General features: G+C 38.5%; 3 protein-coding genes across 6 annotated transcripts in view; 1 reads left to right on the plus strand and 2 right to left on the minus strand.

Moving 5' to 3' along the window:
• Positions 1-1,483: 1,483 nt before the first annotated feature.
• On the plus strand, positions 1,484-17,787 carry Chi (LIM domain-binding protein 2 Chi). Of its 4 annotated transcripts, none has more exons than XM_066392443.1 (9): positions 1,484-1,731; positions 10,432-10,525; positions 10,582-10,684; positions 13,397-13,569; positions 13,722-13,931; positions 13,992-14,124; positions 14,543-14,670; positions 15,392-15,572; positions 15,700-17,787. In XM_066392443.1, exons 1-9 carry the CDS (start codon positions 1,616-1,618, stop codon positions 15,813-15,815), a joined length of 1,254 nt encoding a protein of 417 aa, XP_066248540.1. In that variant the 5' UTR covers positions 1,484-1,615; the 3' UTR covers positions 15,816-17,787. The 4 variants fall into 4 exon arrangements, with proteins under 4 accessions (XP_066248540.1, XP_066248539.1, XP_066248542.1 ...); XM_066392442.1 differs by having other exon boundaries at positions 13,992-14,123; positions 14,533-14,670; XM_066392445.1 differs by having other exon boundaries at positions 13,992-14,115.
• The window catches only part of eRF1 (eukaryotic release factor 1), a 114,172-nt gene continuing 109,195 nt past the window's right edge, over positions 15,081-20,057 (minus strand). The window contains exon 7 of the mRNA XM_066392436.1: positions 15,081-15,090. The gene's annotated coding sequence lies outside the window, so the exon portion shown is untranslated. The remainder of the gene's footprint in view (positions 15,091-20,057) is intronic.
• On the minus strand, positions 17,722-18,347 carry LOC136410345 (migration and invasion enhancer 1). The gene is made up of 3 exons (XM_066392470.1): positions 18,200-18,347; positions 18,051-18,148; positions 17,722-18,003 (listed from the first exon to the last, which is right to left on the minus strand). The coding sequence occupies exons 1-3, from the start codon at positions 18,229-18,231 to the stop codon at positions 17,837-17,839; spliced, it is 297 nt and encodes a 98-aa protein (XP_066248567.1). The 5' UTR covers positions 18,232-18,347; the 3' UTR covers positions 17,722-17,836.

The raw sequence follows: 20,057 nt of genomic DNA on the forward strand, positions 1-20,057 counted from the left end.
TGGTAGATTCGTGTTTTAACTATAAAACTGTTTGAACGATAATTAACCCAAAAATTATTTGTCATCTTTTTTATATTGCCTTAAAATACATATAAAGAACATGAGGAGAAATCTAAAATCATAGTTCCTTCACTGGCCAAGGAATAAAATCAATGTACTGGTAACTTTACTTGGAACATAATTTCCATGAAAAGCACAAACAAGACCAATACCTTATTTTTATATCAACATTTCCATGGATACTATTCTCTTGTCAGGGCATTATACTTGTCAGGGCATTGATCTATTGGCCCTTAAAGTGTAAAATATTGTTCAAACTTAATGGAACTTGCTGATACTATGATGCTGAACCTTAGTGGGATTTGTTCTTCATTAGTTTTGACTAATTTTTCTGTTTGCTCATCTTTGAATGGAGATACAAAAAACGTTATTTTTATAACAGGCCCTAGACATCGCGTGACTGCCACCTCCAGCACGCTGCCAGTCACCCTGGAGGACCCCGCCGCGCCCTGGAAGGGTCCGCCTCCCGGACCGGAACCCCAGGGGTTCGCGGGGGGCGCCGTCGCCTTCGGTACGGGTCCTCCGGCTGGGTTCCAGGCTCAACAATTCCAGGCAGGGCCGCCCGCAGGAGCCGGATCCCCGGCGGCGGCAAACGCAGCTTCGTATCAGGGCGGCGGGCCGCCCCCAGGTGCCTCCACCCCTCAATATACAGCCTCGCCTGCGCCCTCCGGTAGCTCCACTCCCGGACCCCCCGGACAACCTCAAAATGCAGGTGGTAAGTTATAATAATCAACAATGTTAATTTCCGAAAAAATTAAGTAATATTTCTCTAACAAGGTCCAAAAATGGCCGGCTTTATATAGGTATCTTTGTTTTATTAATGGTGTTTCTCTATGTGTGCAACAAAGATGAAAACTTGGCAAGGTCCATTTGCCTTCTAATCATATGGCATTATGGCATTTTGATGAACTAAATGTTTCACGTTTGTCACTTGTCAGTTTTGTTTTTTGTTTAAATATAAGTAATAGCATCGTGCCTTCAATTGTCATAATTAAAAACGTGCTTTTTGCCTAAAAAGGGTGACATGTAGTGCTTGAAAATGTTCGTTGGTGTACCCCCAATATTAGAGTTGACCATTCCGTTATTTACCGCCTTGGCAGCTCGTAATTTTGCCCTCAAATGTGTCCACTTGTTTTGGCCATATGAGGCCTCAACTAGACCCTTAAAGTGAAAATCATGGGTAAAAAATCCAAATGCTTGTATTAAAGTCAGCTTTACCGCTTTTGAGTTTTGCCAGTCCTCGCAAATACTGTCCAGTTCGCTTTAGTATCTCGAATATGGTCAATTCAGAGATAATAACCACAATACAGTATACATACGAGTATAAAATTATCTAGCGAACGCTTTCAATTCAGTATAACTTTCCACAGGTTTTCCTCCGCCCCCAAATAGTGGAGGGCCGCCCTACAACGGACCTGGTCCTGGAGGACCGTTTGGCTCCCCCTCGGGAGGACCACCCCCATTCGGGCGACCGGGTTCCTCGGGACCCCCCTTCGTGGGTCCTGGGGGTAACCCCCATTTCCATAGTTTCGGCCCGGGACCCGGTGGGTTCGGCATGCCGCCGGGATCGCCATTTGGTCCGGGACCGGGACATCCGATGTCGGGACCTATGGAGCCAGGCCACGGGATGATGGGCCGAGGCATGGGCGGACCCATACCAGTCGAACAAGGGTGAGTTTGATTTTTCAATATGCACAGGGTGATACAGGAATTACTTGAAGATGGAAATTAGCAATGCATGTTTCTTGGGCTACCTGGTATTTAATTATTTATAAAATGAAGCAATTTCTGTGAAAATGAGTTTTGTGACGAAGCAAGTTGGAAATCTCGCATAGAAAAAATGTCTGTAAAGAGGAAAACGAGTGGCGTATTTGAAAAAATGCTCAATAAGAGATGTGACAACGTCGCAGCCGGCATTATTATCTCTAACCACGTGGATGGTTGCGTCCGGCGTTGCCGAATATATCAATTGATCCTTTCCCTGAAAAAGGTAGGCTTGCCATATACATATTTTCGTAAAAATTTACCTTTTTAGGGTGCCATTTATATTGTTTTGATGTTTTATACTGTTTTTTTTTGTTTCATTTCATGGACAAAAATTGCATAATAATGATATTTTTATTGAGAATGCTAATAGAAATTTTCCTAGAGAATTTCTCTATATAAAAGGTTTTGGGAGGGGGGCGTGGGGCAAAGGGACTTTTTTTTATGTGTAGCCTAGAGGTGCGAGAGGGGGGTGGTATATACTGCATGGTTGCCAATTTTGCCCCTGTTTTTTATTTGTTTTGTTCCGCCATGTAACACGTAAAGTAAATGTTTACGTCGGTGTATTTTCGCCTGTGGCGTTTTCTGTAATAATAATATGTAAAGTAGCGTTCATTCCGTGGTTCATTCAGTGAAATGAAATCTATCAGCAACCTCGATTCGTTCAACGAAAAAAAAAAGGTTATTACATACATTGTTGATAATAATAACCAAAGGAAAAAAAGTTGGGATACCTCGTTTCGAGGTCAGTATTTATCGCTCAAAGCAATTATTATTATCGTGCTGTAAATTGTTGTTAAATCCTTCGGCAGTTAACTAACCAAACTAGACGAAAATGTCGCCGTTTCAGGATTTCATGCAGCAAATCGGCATCGTCGCGTTTAATCCGCCCGAACCCCGCACCGCCGGTTCTGTAGCCACTGGCGCCCCGTCGGGCCGTAACCATCCCCCTGCCGTCTACACTCAAAACGGCGCGTCGGGGCCCCATAAAGAGCAACTGTGACGAAGTGCTAACGCACTCTAAAGTCCTAGGTCTGGGTTCTTCTCGGTGTATACGGGGATCGTTTCAAAAATTCTATTAGTCGGACCTAAATGTATTTCAAGGAATTATTGCAAAGTCTAAGAATATCTGTTGGTAACACAATAGCCTTTGTAGTATCAACGTTATTATCAAATTATGAAATTTATCTTCTCATTTGTCATCATACGAACGCCCAATTTTTTTTGGGAACTTGTAAAAGTTAATGCAATGTTTGATGGGTAAAATATAAACTTGCGAAGGCGAGTAATTCCGACATTCACTTCGACAAAAATTTGCGTTTGAGGTTGCCGTGGATCTTAGTCGTACATAGGTTGGATTGGAATGATGTTTCGAACGTCCCTTGTAAAAACAACGATGTAAAACTTAAAGTGCGATCTCTCCATTGCTGCTGGAGCTCTCGCTTTTTCCTGCAGCACCGCTCCGCACCGTTGCCATGTTCCCCTCTAATTCAATATGCAGATCTAAATTTATCCGTACCAAAATTTTGCAATTAACAATATTTGCGCTGCAAAACTTTCGCTTTTTCGCAACTGTCATGCACCAAAAATTAAAATTTTTATATGGAATAAGCGTTTGAACAAATTCCTTATTTGCTCTCGATTTACTTAGGCAACAATCAAATTGAATCTAAATGTATCCTGTTCTTTATTAGCGTCGAATATTTCTGTTGGTTATTCTCAGCAGTTTCTGGTAGTTGTTGTAAAGTAAATAATTTACCAGGGTAATTCGTGTAGTGTGGCAACGTTGCTTTCGTTTCGAGCGCGGTGCTTGTACAAGTCCCCGACGCGGCGACTGTATTATAGACACGTGGAGCCGGCAACGCCGACCTCGTATTGCCGGGCCAGGACTGGAAAGCGTGGCGCAAAGCGCTTCGCTCAGCTCGGATTCGGGGGTGTAAGCAGAGGAGGGTAGGCAACCCCGCCGACGACTTCCAAATACGGAAATGTCGTCCGTTAAATATTTATACTTGAGCTCCTCAAATATGTTTTAGTGGGAAATGATTAATTTTGAACGATTACAGAAATCATAAATTTTGGATTCTGTCGTTAGACCAATCAGTAGTCTTGTAACACCCACGTGATTGTGTTAACGGTTTTAATGTCAGAGACTATTTCCTATCATCACGTTGACATTTGACAAGAGTCGTCAAATTTCTTTTTTTTATGTGCCACTAGGTGATGTTTAATCGTAAAATGGTCGTCATTTTTTTGAGAAACGAAAATGACGCTTCTTGGAAATGAAGCGCCCTTTCGAAGAAGCCAATTTGACTTTGAGTTGATGTTCTAGATTTCTTGTACCCTTGGTGCTATTTTGGATAGGCAATAAAGTTTTGTGTTAGGTTTTTTTTCTTTTGGAGCTGATTCCCTCTATCCCAGACTATTCCAAGCCAAATTATTGTTTTCGAATAAATCAGGGACTCTCTTCAATCCATTGTACCAGTCGAGTGAGTCGTTTACGATTCTGCGGAGTGAACAGAGATAAAAACGGGCATATAAAGAAACATTGTCGTGTCTCGCCAAATTACCGGGCATTAGTAAGGGCGACAAAATGGCAAACAACCTAATTGGCTGCATTTTATTACACATTATTGTAATCCGGCGTGCGTGCACGTTCGCCACTCCATGAATGAATGGAACCGTCTCCCATGGCTATCTAAATGGAAACGACCCAATTTTCTTTTATTAATGTACTCGCGACTGGATTTTAATTCAATTCGGCTTTTACCTGTCTTAATTAACACAGTGAATAGTGTTAAATGCTTTTTCTTCAAGCTCATAATTATTAATTGAAGTCCATGTCGTTTTCCATGGGATTGTTAACCCTTTAAATGGATGGAAAAGCATACGTTTTGAAAGCTCAAAATAGTCATTAAAAGACAATGTTGCCATCATTTATGTTACTGCTCTGTATATTAAGTAGTCGCTACCTTAAGTGGTTGTCAAATCGTGACAGTAGCTTTGATTAGTTCTAACTGGATGACGTAATGAAGATAGTCGTGTTAATTTAGACTTGTTGCTTTGGAAGACTTCATTCTCTCTAAAATGAAACATTTTTGATTTGATTGTTTGAGAATTTTTGCAACATAAATTGTCTTAATGTCTGCAAGTATTAATTTATGGAATCTGAACTGTTGGGAGAAGTTTCGTTTGGTGGGTGGAGGGCAAGCCGCCAAAATCGGTAGACAATCCGGTTTCCCGCAGAGTCATTTGTAACGTGGCTCGAAATTATTTGTGGGCAGATAGAAATAAAAACATAGCGCGTTCGCCGCTGACCACGAGAAATATCTCTCAAAATCTGCGGCCACCATGTCGTCAGTCCGGTAAAGTTCTAGGACATGGAACGTAGCGGTGTTGCCGCTCGCACAAACATTCCCAATAGCCGGGGCAAAATCAGTTAAATGCCTCACAAAGGAAATGATTCGAAGCGTTGACAACGGTGCCTTCTTTGAAGATTGGTGACCACTTGCTAGAACGGTCGATAACTTTGTTTTTTCAACCTGACTCTGGTTTCATGCCCGCCAGTCATGAATTGCAGCCAGCAAGGTGATATTTTAATGTGAATCGAGGTTTATTATGAAATTTAGGAAAACTGAATATCGCCATTGCTTGCCGTAAAATTTTACCTTCTGTTCCAGCTCTTTGACAGCGAAAGAAAAGCATCACCATAATTTACAAATTTCCTACAGGCGTTTTATAGTTGGTCGGTCGTTGGTGACCAATTAAAATGTCAAAACGAAAAATAGTTTATCAGATTATTCGGAAGTCGTGATGCCTTGTAAAAGAGGCGATAATTCGAATCACGCCCGCAGTGCACTTAATCGCTTCATTAAGCCTTTTATGGGGCCCCGCGCGCCTCCGAACATGGCATTACAGTTATAATTTATTTTTTGCGCGTTCCGTGTGGTAAACAAAACCCTCCGGGGGTTCCCTTGTAGATTGAATAACTCTTAAATAGGTGTTAATTCGTTTGCGGTTGTATTTGGAAAATTTAACTGCCGATGAGGGCGCTGTGAAATATAAACAAATCAGTGAATGTCAATAACAAGTAACAGCTTCGAATTGTATTTTATGTTATATTTTTGCATCGAGCGTTACTCTATATGTTATCGTTTATGGGTACTTATAATTAATGTGAAATTAAAAAAAAAGTCGCATCTGGTGGTAGCCACAGTACTTTCGTCGGTTTGGTTATCAAAATTTTATAAGAAAAATTCGTATTCAAGTATTCTAAGACAAGTGTTTAACGTTGATTAGTCAAAAAATTCTTTGTACACAAATTTGACAGTTACGATTCATGATCTTTGACATGACATTGAGGTTAGGTTACTTCTCTGTCTTCTAAGTGCAATATGATGCGTTCACTGTTTGAACTGTAGAATTATTATCACTACAACCCCAATCTGCTCATTAAAGTCGCCTGCCATTATTAGATTTATGTATACGGTACCACGGTGACTTACATTTGCTAGGCGAAATGCCGGGCTTTCTTATTTTTGCTCCGAACCACCGTTATTTACATCCGTTACTCAGTCTGTAAAAATTTCTGCATGAGCAAATAATGGTTATTTCCATCATGTACGTTTTTACCGACCTATGTGTTTCTTTTACCGTTAAAAATTGTTAAAAGGAAGGTTGTTGTTATTAATGATTGGCTCCCCAAGAATGTCCGTCTATAACAATGTTTCTTGAAATACATGAAGTAGTCTCTCGAGATGCCAAACAACACGAAAAATAAACCGGGAGGATGAAACCGGTCTAGAACGGGCTTCTTTACGCTTCATTCTTCGTCCGCTGCCTCGGGGCTCTTCCCGCCGGTACAGTCAACCCATGAAGATTGAAGAAGCTTATTCATTATTTCAATGTAGACTGGCAGGTCTTGCAGGATTATTATTTTATGAATTCTCCGCAAATTTTGGACAGACTGGCAGAGATTTTCATGTTCCATATATCGCTGTGCGTGTGGCTATTATACCGGAGAAAATCGATACTGCCGTGCATTACGTTATTGATTAAGCTCTCTGGAATGATTTATTGCTTTTGGGCGTATTTTTGAATAATTTTCTTCTGGGGAAAATAACGAGTCATTTTTCCAATGTCTTGTGCTCATTGTTTACCATTCAGAAATGCCTAGAGCGATAAAATCCATCCCATGTAAACTTCATTTCTATTTTAAACTATTTACTCCCACAAAGCGGGTTATTTTTAATGCCATTCCGATATTTCGTTGTATGTAATATCTTCGTTGCCTATTTGCATCATATCTCCTGGCAGTTGCATTGTGGAGTATTGTTATTGCGACGGCGGAAATAGAATTTTATTTTTGCTTCAAACGTGTTTTTTTTCGATTGTTTTTGAATGAAATTTTTGTGGTTATATCGAGTTAATCTCTATTTTTGAGTGTTTTCTGGTGTTGAAAGATGACAATCTAACTCGAGTATGTATAGACCAAAAGGCTTAAGAATGAAATTACTAAATCCATGGGACAAAATTTGATAAATTCAGGTTATTGATATATTACAAAAAAAAAAATTCAGGGACATGTTTGATATCCTTTGGTTTCGAAGTTTTTGGGGTCTTACAATGATGAAGCATTGTGCATCTTGACAAAATCCAAACAGTGACCCCGATTTTTTTTAGGGGTGGCACTGTAAGCAATGTCAAACGTCAATTGCTCCAATGGCATTTCTGCGATTTTATGTTGTTTGCCAAATGTCAGACAGTTATGCCATAGTTGTCACATATATAACAACAACGTGCGCGATTTAACCTCAAAATTTCTTCATTTGGATATACAGTGTTGACAAATTATTTATGTTTTTGATAAGAAATTACGCCCAATTGAACAAAAGTGAGTTATGCATTTGGACTTGACATGAATCGTGTTGAATTGTGTGTTGTCTTCTGATTTTTTTTTTGCTTTAATGGGAACATTTGCTTTTTCCCCCTCGGCAAGAATCAGTCAATTTTGTAATTTATATAGAACAATTAGTTACTCCGATCCAGCAAACATGAAACATTATTTATAGCTAGCGCAGAAGGAAGGGGGGATTTCTTTTGAACCCCTTTGACCTAATTATCCCCCCAAGTCGTCATCTTCCCGAATTATATCTGGATCTACAAGTGCTCGTCCAGGCTGCGTTCTCGGCGTATCCAGGAGGAGTGTCCTTCCTGGAACACGCGCAACGTTGTTCAATAAGGGATATAGGCCGGCCGGTTGTTCACGTGGATATGACAGACCGATTTCGATTTACGATTTAGTACGCGACCCGACACGACGGCAGGTCCGTCGCGACGCTCCCTGAACCTCCGGCTCCGAACGCGCGATGTTTTTCAGCGAGTTTGAAGGAAAGTTTTGAGGCTCGAAAGTATCAAAGTGCGATAAGAACATAAAGAGCGAGTGAAGTCACGATTTGCAACGGGGCCCAATCCCTGGTGGGGACACCGGGCCCGGCGGGTCCCCACCATCATCCCCGGTTACCAGTGGGGTCTCCCTGCGGACCCGGCGGGATGCCGCCCCATGTACACGGGGACCCCTTCTATTGCTCCCCCTTCGGAAATCCGTACTACAGGTTAGGAACAGGTGTTCAATTTGTTGTATTTTTCGAGTAAGGTTGCATTTCATCGGGTCTATCGTGTTGATTTTCGATAAAAAATGTAATAATAATTATGTTATCCTAATGAGCACTCATGCTGGAATGAGCGGCTCATTCCATATGGTGTCGAATTGAAACGGTTTGATTTCAAAAACTTCCCCGCAGTTATTTACTTGGAACATTAAAAAAATATGCGATGAAGTGTTCGTCATCGCGAATAAATTTCCACTGAGGTGTCGCCGTATAATAAACAAATTTGGAATCGACACCATCCGTACTACATAAACCATCTAGAATCACCGTGCGCTATATAAATCATCGTTAACGAGGATTCGACTATCGACCAAAGATTTAAGATCGTCATAAGACAATCGCCCAGATGGCGACAAACCGAATTTTATCGCAGTTAATGATGAATGGCCGCCTAGCGAAATGATTTATTCCGCTAACTATTCATTCAATTAAAACGAACGGTTAATTGAATAAATCCCCATTGGGATGATAACTCTTAACCGCTCTTACATACATCATCGGGCTTCGAAACAATTTATCGTCATACGGTTGTGTTCTGCTCTGCGGCAGGCGGTCTCATTAGGATTAATAATCAACTGAAGCTGGATGTGTGTGTGTACAAATGCACACTGACGTGATTTAAGGTGTAAGCAGATTGATAAGTGTGGAGTGGAGTCAGTTCTGGATTTAAAACGGTTGATTTGCCGATTGAGCCAATTTCAATAATATTCTAATTAAATAGGGTCAGTAATGGAGGACGAGATAGATGGCGGATGGTACCTTGGAGTACCACGTAATATTTTCCCACACATGACGGGATATGGAATGGATCCTCTGCAACTCCTGAAATGGGAACTGATATTTAATTTTTTTATTACTACTAGGTTTATTTGTCAAAAACGTTTAATCGTGGTACTTAATGTAGGTAGCTTACGCAATGGAGGAGAAATTAAAAAATATATATACCTGACTCTCTAACTGCAATTTTGCCGTTTTTCTTACCTAATTCGATATGTTAATCCCCTTTCACACATGAAATTCATAACACAATCAAGATCGTTGCCAATAATTATTGCCGGCATTTCTCAAAACTCAGTCCTATTTTTTGGTCGGATTGCTGCCATATATTAATGTCCTCATTACGTCATTTTGTCGCCAGAGATGCATCAAACGCCACTGCACTAAGACGTAAAAGGTCGTGGTGGCGTTATTTGCCCCAATTTTGCCACTGTAGAAGCTTTCTTATTTGTCAGAAGGGAGGGCCGTAGCTTGAAACAATGCTGCATCCAGCCCTTCTAGAGTTTTACATTAAAAAATCGCAGAAAAAAAACAACACACAAATTTCCAGACCCTGGAGAAACTGAAAAAAATTAACAAAATGGCTGACGAAGTCTAATCGCGATGTTGCCGCATTTTCAATTTTAACGTTTGATTTATTTGAGGCTTTCCAGAGCACAGGTTCCATAACTACAATAAGCGTTTATACCGACCTGAATATGGATTTTTTTATTGTTTTTGTGTTTTAAGCTGGAATTCGTAACTGATGCTGTAGTGAGTTGGCGAAGTCGCTAAAAATTTAACCAGAAAGCCTGGTATGTCTATGGTTTGTGTTACTGTTTGAATTACCTTTCAGTGCGCTAATAATTATTCAAATCGCGCTAACTGACACAACGTGGAAGCTCGACAACAGGCTCCTAAATCTTCGACTCCTGCATATCTAACCCATAAATCACCTTTCCTATGCGCCGAACTTGGCATATCCTCTTGTATGTAATTACGGGGAGCATAAATCAAGACAACAACCGGTCCTAGATATCGCCCTTTCCGCACTTAGTAACTTTCCAGACCTAGACCTTGGTCAAGTTTTGCTTTTCCGTAATTCTAGGAAGGTGATGGAACTTTTTGAAGATTGTTGTGAGATCCGTGTTTTTTCCATATTTTTTCATGGTTTTTTTTTCAGGTCGTTGCCGGTTCCAAGGCGCCACACTCCCTACTTTGGGCAGCCGGATTATCGAATATATGAGCTAAATAAGAGATTACAGCAACGGGCGGAGGTACACGGTTGTTAAGTTGAGCTTTGGATGGAGATTATTGTATTTTTCTTTTGCAGGATAGTGATAACCTGTGGTGGGATGCGTTCGCCACGGAATTCTTCGAGGACGACGCTTCTTTGACTTTAGCGTTTTGTCTAGAGGACGGTCCTAAGCGATACAGTAAGTATTTCCCTTATACTACCCAAAATTGATTTTGTAAGTTAGATTTGCCCGATTTTAAAATTTAGAACGAAGAAGAATAAAGAGGAAACATTAAAAATCGGCACTAAAAAAGAACTTTACGCAGAAAGTGAAGTTAGCCAATTTTCTTTTTGCGGTGAAGAAATGGATAAGTTTTCAATTAAAATGGTTTATGAACGTAATTTAGGCTCTCATATAAATAAAAAACGCATTTTACCGTGTACAGCATTTAAGAATCTTAGAAGTTCTGAACTTTAAAATCGAGTTTTCTCCAGACGTTTTCAACGACGCTCAATGGGTTTTCCCGGTGGTCTTCATCATGGAGATTAATGAATGAATATTAATAGACGTAATTTTTGCTAACGGGTGATTTATTGCATTTTTTTATATTATTAATTAAATGGTGATATGTCGGCTATCTCATGAAAAACGAGCGAAGCTATAATTCAGTTATTTATAAACAGACTAAACTAAGAATCAAATAAAATAATATTGTTCAGACTACTAAAATAGCGTCAAAGTTGATTATTTAAAACTTAACTTCTACTTCATGCGTCAACTTCAGAATTTTAAATAGAACTACAGATTCTTTAAAACATTGATGCAAAATATTTTTCTCAATTTGATGATGTATGACAAGTTAATGTTAGAAAAAATTTTAACTGAAAAAAGTTGAAAAATTTGAATATGTCGCAATAAGTGTTCAAAATGGATGTTGTTATTTTTATTTACAAAACAGTACAGATTATTTATTTGTATTAATATACAATAATCAAGCGTCAATTTCAGTTGAAAATATTTAAAAATGAATAGTAAATTTAGATACGCTTGAAGCATATTTTCAAAGCGATAAAAACTCCGTAAAACCAATATGTCTTTATTCAACCCGTTTTCCTAATAGAAAAGTACCTAAGCGTAATAATTTTAAACATTTAGAACACAACTTACTACTTTTTACTCTCTTACGGCTCTTTCGAACAGCTGAAAAAACCATTGCAAGACTTTTGATCGGCCGTATTGATGATGATAATAATATCATCTATTTCGAACACATACTGTAACATATTCAATTTTTAATTTTTTTTTCAGTTAAAAATTGTTTTAACATTAACTTGTCAGAAATCAACCAATTCAGCAAAAAGCTTTTTATCAAAAAATATTTTTAAAAAATACGGAGTTCTATTTAAAGTTCTGAAGTTGATATCTGAAGCAGAAATTGACTTAAAAAAAATCAACTTTGGCGTTATTTAGTAGTTTCAACAATATTATTTTATTTGATTTTTAGTTCCTAAATTTCTGTTCATAAATAACGGAACATTAGCTTTGCCCGTTTTTTTATGAGACAGTCGGTATATATACTATACAGGGTGTCCCAGATAAGGATGAACAGCATGGGGATCTCGGAAACGGTAATAGATACAAAATGGTTTAAATTGGGAAAAAGTTAGGCAATTTAAAGCAAATTAATAATCTGTTTTTATATCGACGAAATTCCGAATGGTTACGAAGATATCCGGAAAAAAACGAATTTGGCGGTTTTCGTTTTTTGCAAATAACTCTTATACGGTTATAGTTAGAGGAATAAAAGTTTTACATTATTAAAGCACTTTTTTGAGAACTGTTTAGCAGTGTTGCCAGTTTTCTTGTTACATCCTTACTTTCGGAGAAAAATGAGTAAACTTTTGATTTTCATATGGGCGTGATATCAATTATTTATATTTTCAAAATCGTCATAAAATTCCCTTTTCAGCCATGCATTACATTTAATATTTTTCTCAGAAACTCTATGAGTTATAGCCATTAAAGCATTTTTTGATAAGTAGGCCATGATTTTGACTTATAGTAATGGTGCACATTAAATAAATGAATGCTGTGGAAACGTCAACATTATTTAAAAGTATAAATATATTACTGGTATCACCCTAAAATTAAAAAAATAATTGTTTCAAATTATGTATTTAATAACAACAATGCGGCTAAACTTGGATCGAATCAAAATCTCAAATTATAACAAATGTTCAAATAAACCACCATTATTTTCCAGGCATAGGTATGCTTATCAAAAAATGCTTTAATGGCTATAACTCATAGAGTTTCTGAGAAAAATATTAAATGTAATGCATGGCTGAAAAGGGAATTTTATGACGATTTTGAAAATATAAATAATTGATATCACGCCCATATGAAAATCAAAAGTTTACTCATTTTTCTCCGAAAGTAAGGATGTAACAAGAAAACTGGCAACACTGCTAAACAGTTCTCAAAAAAGTGCTTTAATAATGTAAAACTTTTATTCCTCTAACTATAACCGTATAAGAGTTATTTGCAAAAAACGAAAACCGCCAAATTCGTTTTTTTCCGGATATCTTCGTAACCATTCGGAATTTCGTCGATATAAAAACAGATTATTAATTTGCTTTAAATTGCCTAACTTTTTCCCAATTTAAACCATTTTGTATCTATTACCGTTTCCGAGATCCCCATGCTGTTCATCCTTATCTGGGACACCCTGTATATAATGAAATTTTATTCGACTCACCCATCTATGGACGATTCATCTTATAGCTCATTACATTCTTATTATATAAATAACTATTTTGTTCTTTTACGACGCAGTTGATGGAAAAATAATTATTCTATCTGTTAATTAACCATTTCAATGAGTGTTTAATCGATTGTTTTGTTTTCCAGCTATCGGGAGAACGTTGATACCAAGGTATTTTAGGAGTATATTCGAAGGTGGAGTGACTGAACTGTATTATAATATGAAGCATCCAAAAGAGTCCTTCCACAACACAACTATTTCGTTAGACTGTGATCAGTGCACTATGGTCACGCACCATGGTAAACCGCTATTTACTAAGGTAAAGCTACTTTTTCAGATGTTTCGAGCTTTGTTCAAACCGGGAAGAAAATTAATTCAGAATTATTAGAAGATGGTCTGCATTCGGTTTTCTTTTCTTCTCCGTTAGAACACTCCCAACAGGAGTTTGTGGTATCTGGAAGAAATTTTCAGGTGTGTACCGAAGGCCGCTTAGTCTTAGAATTCACGTTCGACGACTTGATGCGGATAAAGTCGTGGCATTTCGCGGTGCGAACGCACCGCGAGCTGGTACCCCGCTCCGTGGTCGGGATGCACGCCCAGCAAGACCCAGGAATGCTGGAGCAGCTGAGCAAAAACATCACCAGACAGGGCATTACGAATTCTACACTTAATTATTTAAGGGTAAGAAAATCTGCTGTGAGATATTATTTCACAATCGCCTTTTAACGCATCGATTTCCAGCTGTGTGTGATATTAGAACCAATGCAGGAATTAATGTCGAGGAACAAGGCGTACGCCCTCAGTCCGCGGGACTGTCTGAAAACGACGCTTTTTCAGAAGTGGCAACGCATCATCGCCCCGCCTGGTACGAGAGGTACCTCTTTTACTTTGCACTATAGGATTGTTCATTTTTGCTCTACTTTGTATCCATTGAGAGTCGCCGAATGGTTGTGTGAATGTGCGAAAGAGTCGATTTTTTTAATTAATGGTTTTCTTTCAAGTCCATTTGAAATGCTCACACGCAAAAAGCAGAGGGAAGTTGTTGTTGTTGTGGGTTTTGTCTGCGAAACTGTAAGTGTTTTAAATGTATTGCAAAAATGAAAAGAATCCTGAAGAAATCTTGATGATAAAAGCACGAATAGTAGTGAGTAGTTTTAGTTTAAGATTTCAAGGTATTTTTGACCGTTTCTTTGCTGATTTTGATTCTAATTGTGCGAATGACCGGTCAATTGCCTACAGTGGCGACAATGACAGCATCCTAATTATGTTATTTCGATAATTTGGTCGTCCAGAATCGCAGAGGCCGGCGAACAAGAGGCGGAAACGGAAAGGTTCGAATTCAGGCGGGGCGGCCAACAACACAGCACCGGTTCCCAACAAAAAGCGGTCTCCCGGGCCAAATTTTTCCTTAGCGTCGCAGGTCAGTATAAAATTTAAGTAGAAAAATTATCAAAAGGGTTAATGGGAATTTCGATTCATTTAACACACACAGAGTTAAATATCTCAGTCTACTAGTAAATCTGGCAACATTTTCAAGTGTCATGAGCATTGCGGCCGCTTGGCTTCCATATGTCTTTAATGCCCACTGTTACAAGCAGGTGTACTTATTGTCGTCATGTGCAATTAAGGAATGGTAAAGATGCAAGATTCCTCGCGGTTTAAAAATAACAGAAAAAATGGCATATTTAGTAGTGTTAGAGTAGTCTTTTTCGCACTATCGCCATTTATAGTGTTAGTGTGTGTAATAAAGAAATGAAGAAGGCGCAGTCATAGCGCACCAAAATTAATAGAAATAGAAGCATGTTTTAAATAAATTACCATTATCCTTCAGTCAACATTGCTTAACGTCTACGTTTCTCATTTTTCAATGCTGTAAAACGAGCATGCTTACGTTTTGGGGTATGTAATGAAGAAATGGCGAAGATACGAAAATTAAGCTTAATATTTTTTATTTTCAACTAAAACTCTAAAAATAAGCTTTATGTTGACAGAATTTATTGGAATTTGCTCTTCAATTGAAATAGCTAAGACCGTGTTTCCACGAGTCTGAAAAATTTAGCCAACTCTGAAATACCGTGATGCGTCTATGAACTGATCTCATTTTACTGGGTTTGACTTTATAGTAACAATTCGATCTTTAGGACGTGATGGTGGTGGGTGAACCTTCACTCATGGGCGGCGAGTTCGGCGACGAAGACGAGAGGCTAATCACGCGGCTCGAAAACACCCAGTATGACGCAGCCAATTCTCTAGACCACGACAACCATGCCGGTGCCGGTTTCCACGGCGCCGACTCCCCAATGCAGGGATCCAATTCTTGGGGTGAGTTGCCCGAGAGCCTGACGAATCCTTTGCGATTTTTTTCCATCGCCCATTATATCCCCTCTTCGTCTGTTTTTATTTTCGTTGTTTTTCCTCTCGAGTCTGAACAAAGACTACGGTCTTTTAGGTGGCGGAAACTCGGGTCCCAGCGACCGAGGTCCATCGGGAGCACCGCCGGGCAGTTCGACTCCTCAAGGAGGTGATTCCGCGCAGGACAAAAAGTCGCCCGCGGTGAGCCAGTGATGACAAAGAACGGGCACGCCCAAACCGGGTGGCAGCTTCGACACAAAAAACGACGTCCCAAACAGCAGCGAAGCAGCCGCGTCCAAGGCGACCGATGAACCGTCGGAGTCCGACGTGCCCGGACCAACGTCGAGTCCGAGCGCCGAACCCAAAAATGAAACGGAGCCGGAAGTCACCACTGGCTTGTCGCGGGCCTACATGCACTGGCTGCAGCTACACCAGCAGTTGCAGCAGGAACTGGCAAGGTTCTACTTCGGCTACGGAATGGGGTTAGGCCCGCAGGGGCCACAGGATCTCAGCAAAAAATCGAAACGTTGATAGTGATATGCAAAGGACATTTTGAGAGTGGTGATGAAGCGGGGGAACAGTCGGATTCCCAGCGGTATTGTGGGTCTTGAATTTGTCCCGAGAGGGAGCTGTTTTCACCAATCAAATGAACGTCAATGTGCTTTATCAAATTTTCATAAATTTTCACATCTTCAATAGTTATATAGATGTTTTGATATTGACACCATTGGAATGATCAATTTTGATCATTAAAATCGTCATTTTAAAGCAAAAAACAGTCGATGCTTCTCTCCTGTTTGTCCGCCATTTTGCTTCAAAGTGAATATCTGAAGATTAATGGACAGAAAATGAAGGAAACATCTTGTTAGATCTGGAAGCGCTGTCTATCTAAAAGTTCGCACATATCTGGCAAGTTAAACGTTCATTTTTAAAAACAAATGGTGGGTGCAATGTTGCCATTTCATGTTTTTTACTCATTAGTATGTTTTTTTTATCATGACGTTTTAATTTGTAATTTTGAAGAATCAGATTCAACATCCAGTAATTTCCAACAAGTGTGACGTTGCCAGCAAAAACAAACTGCTAACGCGACGTGGCAATTTTTCAGGTTACATCACGTTCGTGAGATTTTCCTTCCCGGTTCCGATGTGAGGCTCACAATATCCGAAATACATTATAGTTAAATCGGTTATTAAAGGACGCAACAAATTGAAGTGCATTTATAATGATAGTGAATTACATCTGATAGATTTCAGTACAGACGAATGAAGCAAAGACGGACGCCAAACCTTCCTGGAATCGCGCAGTTTCGGTGTTTGAAATGTATCAGAGCGAAACGTTGCACTCAAAAACGACGTGTGTGCAATTTTTATTATTTGCTGGTTCCGTTAGGAACCCCCACCATAGGTACCTCGGTTAAATAATGTGTGAATGGGCATGTAGAAGTTATTTAGGTGGTAAAGGCAGCTCACATTTTGTACAGTAAATTTAAGATTTAAACTACACATCACAAGTTTCGTTGTTCGTGGAAATGGGGAATTTGGTAAAAAAAATGATTTATTTGATGAGATGATTTAAACATAAAGAGTTTTACCAAATTATCTGCATTTCAACGTGAACAGCACCATAAAAATGTTACTGGGTCTCTTTTTTCCGCATTTGAATGAACTACACTAAAAGGATCAATTTTGTACCATATTTGAAATTATGGTGTTTTTGTCCGTTGACATGATGGTGACTGTTCTGAATATAAATGATAGTAATAAGACGTATGACGAGCGAATGGTTGTATTATGAAACGAAAACTAGTTCCGATGGGATTTTGGACAATTTTATGTGTAATATATCGATGTCAGAGGTTCAGAAAAGGTGACGTCCAGAATTTAATCGGTACTAGCTGCAACTTGATGTCAGAAGAACGAAACTTTTAGTGTAAACATAACAAGAATAATATATAATATATTTGAGACTGGTGTAAATTTTCTCAAGTCTCTTTGGAAAAACATGTAAGTGTATTTTTACATCTGTTTTTGTCTGTAGTGGTGTGTGTAATAATTTGTTAAGACGTTAATTGTTTCTTTTGTCCGGCTTTTGTATTGATACTTAACTCTCATGAATATTTCTTAATAAGGAATTTTAGCATATTTATTTCCGACATCACAATAGAACACTTACAAATATTTAAGAGGTGTTTTGTTAACTGTAAATCATTGCTTATTTCCTTTCCTGCATCTTTAGGAAACCACGCAAGATGTAATTGGCTGTTGTTTGCAAGGACCTTTAACTTCTTTCCCTAGTTTGGCGTCACCAATTAAATAGACCAAGTCTGCATAATCAGGGTATGCCAAAGTTTGTAATTTCGAGTGAACCAGCGAATTATTTATTTTTACTTCGAATGCGCCTACAATTGATATAGTTGAGTGGCAAAGTGATTAGTTTACAACATACCTTGTCGCCCCTCACGTCCTACTACTTCGATATCCGAATGCTGTTCAGTAATATGCTGTTTTAGTTCTTCAAACTTTAAAAAATAGCCACATTTGTTGCTAAAACAATTATTATGTAACACGTTAATTACAGATCTAAAGTTGTATTACCAATATTCTACTTCAACCTTAATATTTTCCATTTCTCACTAACACAATAATTCCGATGCAGAATAATGTAATTTCTTTCAAAAAGAAAATCAACACTCTCTCATCCTACTTTTAACCTTTAATGTTTGACAGCCGTTACTGATCTGAAAGAAACTGTATCTCGGATCGATGAGGAATAGCAGTAGGTATTTCCAAAATTATCAATTCATTTATTCAGTTGGAAATCATTTTTAATACATTTTTACTGGCGTTCGTAAAAACTCTCAGTAAATCTGTCAGAATCTTGGGTAAATTTCGAGGGGCAAAATCCAATACGTTTTCACCCCCTTATCGAAAATTTCTTGACGTGATGCCATCTATGTAGCACTAGGTCAAAAAAGTCTTTTCGGAAAAGGAACCTCTAAATTCTTAGTAGCCCCACCTCAACGTAAGTAGCCAAACTAAAGCTATCTTGACACGGATAGCGCACCACGATCGTGAATTATTCGTGGGGCACGAAAGTATCAAATCACCATCCGTTAAGTAAGAAAATATCTACAAATCGCAAACCACGGGTCGTCAATTTGGCCGGTCGTGAACATGGGTTCCTCTAGTAGTGCACTAGAAGCTAGTACTGTGATGTGCCAGATTTTAGAATATTATCACACCATGGTACTATTGGAAAGATTCAAAATAACACGAGACAGCGCAGATGATGGGTGAGGAAGTGGATTGCAAACCGAAACATTCAGAGCTACGCAGTTCATTGCCAAAGAACTACAAGGCAATACTCTGATTATCTTAAGAGCTTCCTTCGCATGTCGGAAGATGAATGCCAATTGTTGTTGGAACGGATATCTCCGAAGATACAAATGTGCGAGAAACTATTTCAGTAAAAACGAAATTAATGTTAATATTGCGGTATCTAGCAACAAGCGATAATTTAAATATTTGGAATTTTTGTTTAAAACTCCAAAGTCCTCCATCAGCAAATTTTTATCGGACGTTCTAAATGCAATAATAACTTCGTTAGAGGAGTTTATCAAAGTAAGTAACAAATAGTAGCGGACCTAAGGTTAATGTCAATAATATATGAGTAATATTTTTATTTGTAAGGCATCATTTAATTTACATACTATGCGTTTTAAAAAAATTTCGGTCAAGTAGGCTTTAGAATTATTTGCCACCGAGTTCGTATGTCTTTGATATGTTCTTCTACATAATCTTGAACATAAATAAATAAACCTAACCTCACTTAAATATGGCTCTGTTAACCTTTATTATTGGTTGGATTTTATTAAAAATAGTCTTCTTCAAGACTCCACGGACTTCTATGTTGGTTAGTTAAAGTTTTCTGAGTGCTAAAAATGGAGTTTATATTTGAACAAAAAATCGTTATGGTTGAGTCTTTTTTCAAAATGAACAGCTTATAAATGCAAAATTGGCCTTTAAAATTCAATTCTGTCTTCAAGAGTTTCGTGAAAAATTTTCCAACATTGCAGTGCTGGGATCGCAATTTCCCGACTATTTAAATTAAGCTGCGAAATTGTTTCGTGAAACTTGCTCTGTTCAAAAGAAATTGGGAAGTGGTAGATTAATAAAACGAACTCCAGAACTTGTTGAAAATAGGAGGCCAGTATTGGATGATAATTCCAGTACATCTTTAAGAACACTTCCTCAACAAGTGAATGTATCGCCTTGTCTTGAAGTCTTAAAAAAGACTATTTCTAATAAAACCCAACTAATAATAAAGGTACACAGAGTCCTATTTAAGTGAGGTTAGGTGTATTTATTTATGTTCGAGATTATGTGAAAAAATATATCAAAGACATACGGACTCAGTGTTAAAGAATTTCAAGCCTATTTGATGGAACATTTT

This window comes from Euwallacea similis, chromosome 8 (assembly GCF_039881205.1).
Source record: "Euwallacea similis isolate ESF13 chromosome 8, ESF131.1, whole genome shotgun sequence".
In the NCBI taxonomy this organism is placed as follows: Eukaryota; Metazoa; Arthropoda; class Insecta; order Coleoptera; family Curculionidae; genus Euwallacea; species Euwallacea similis.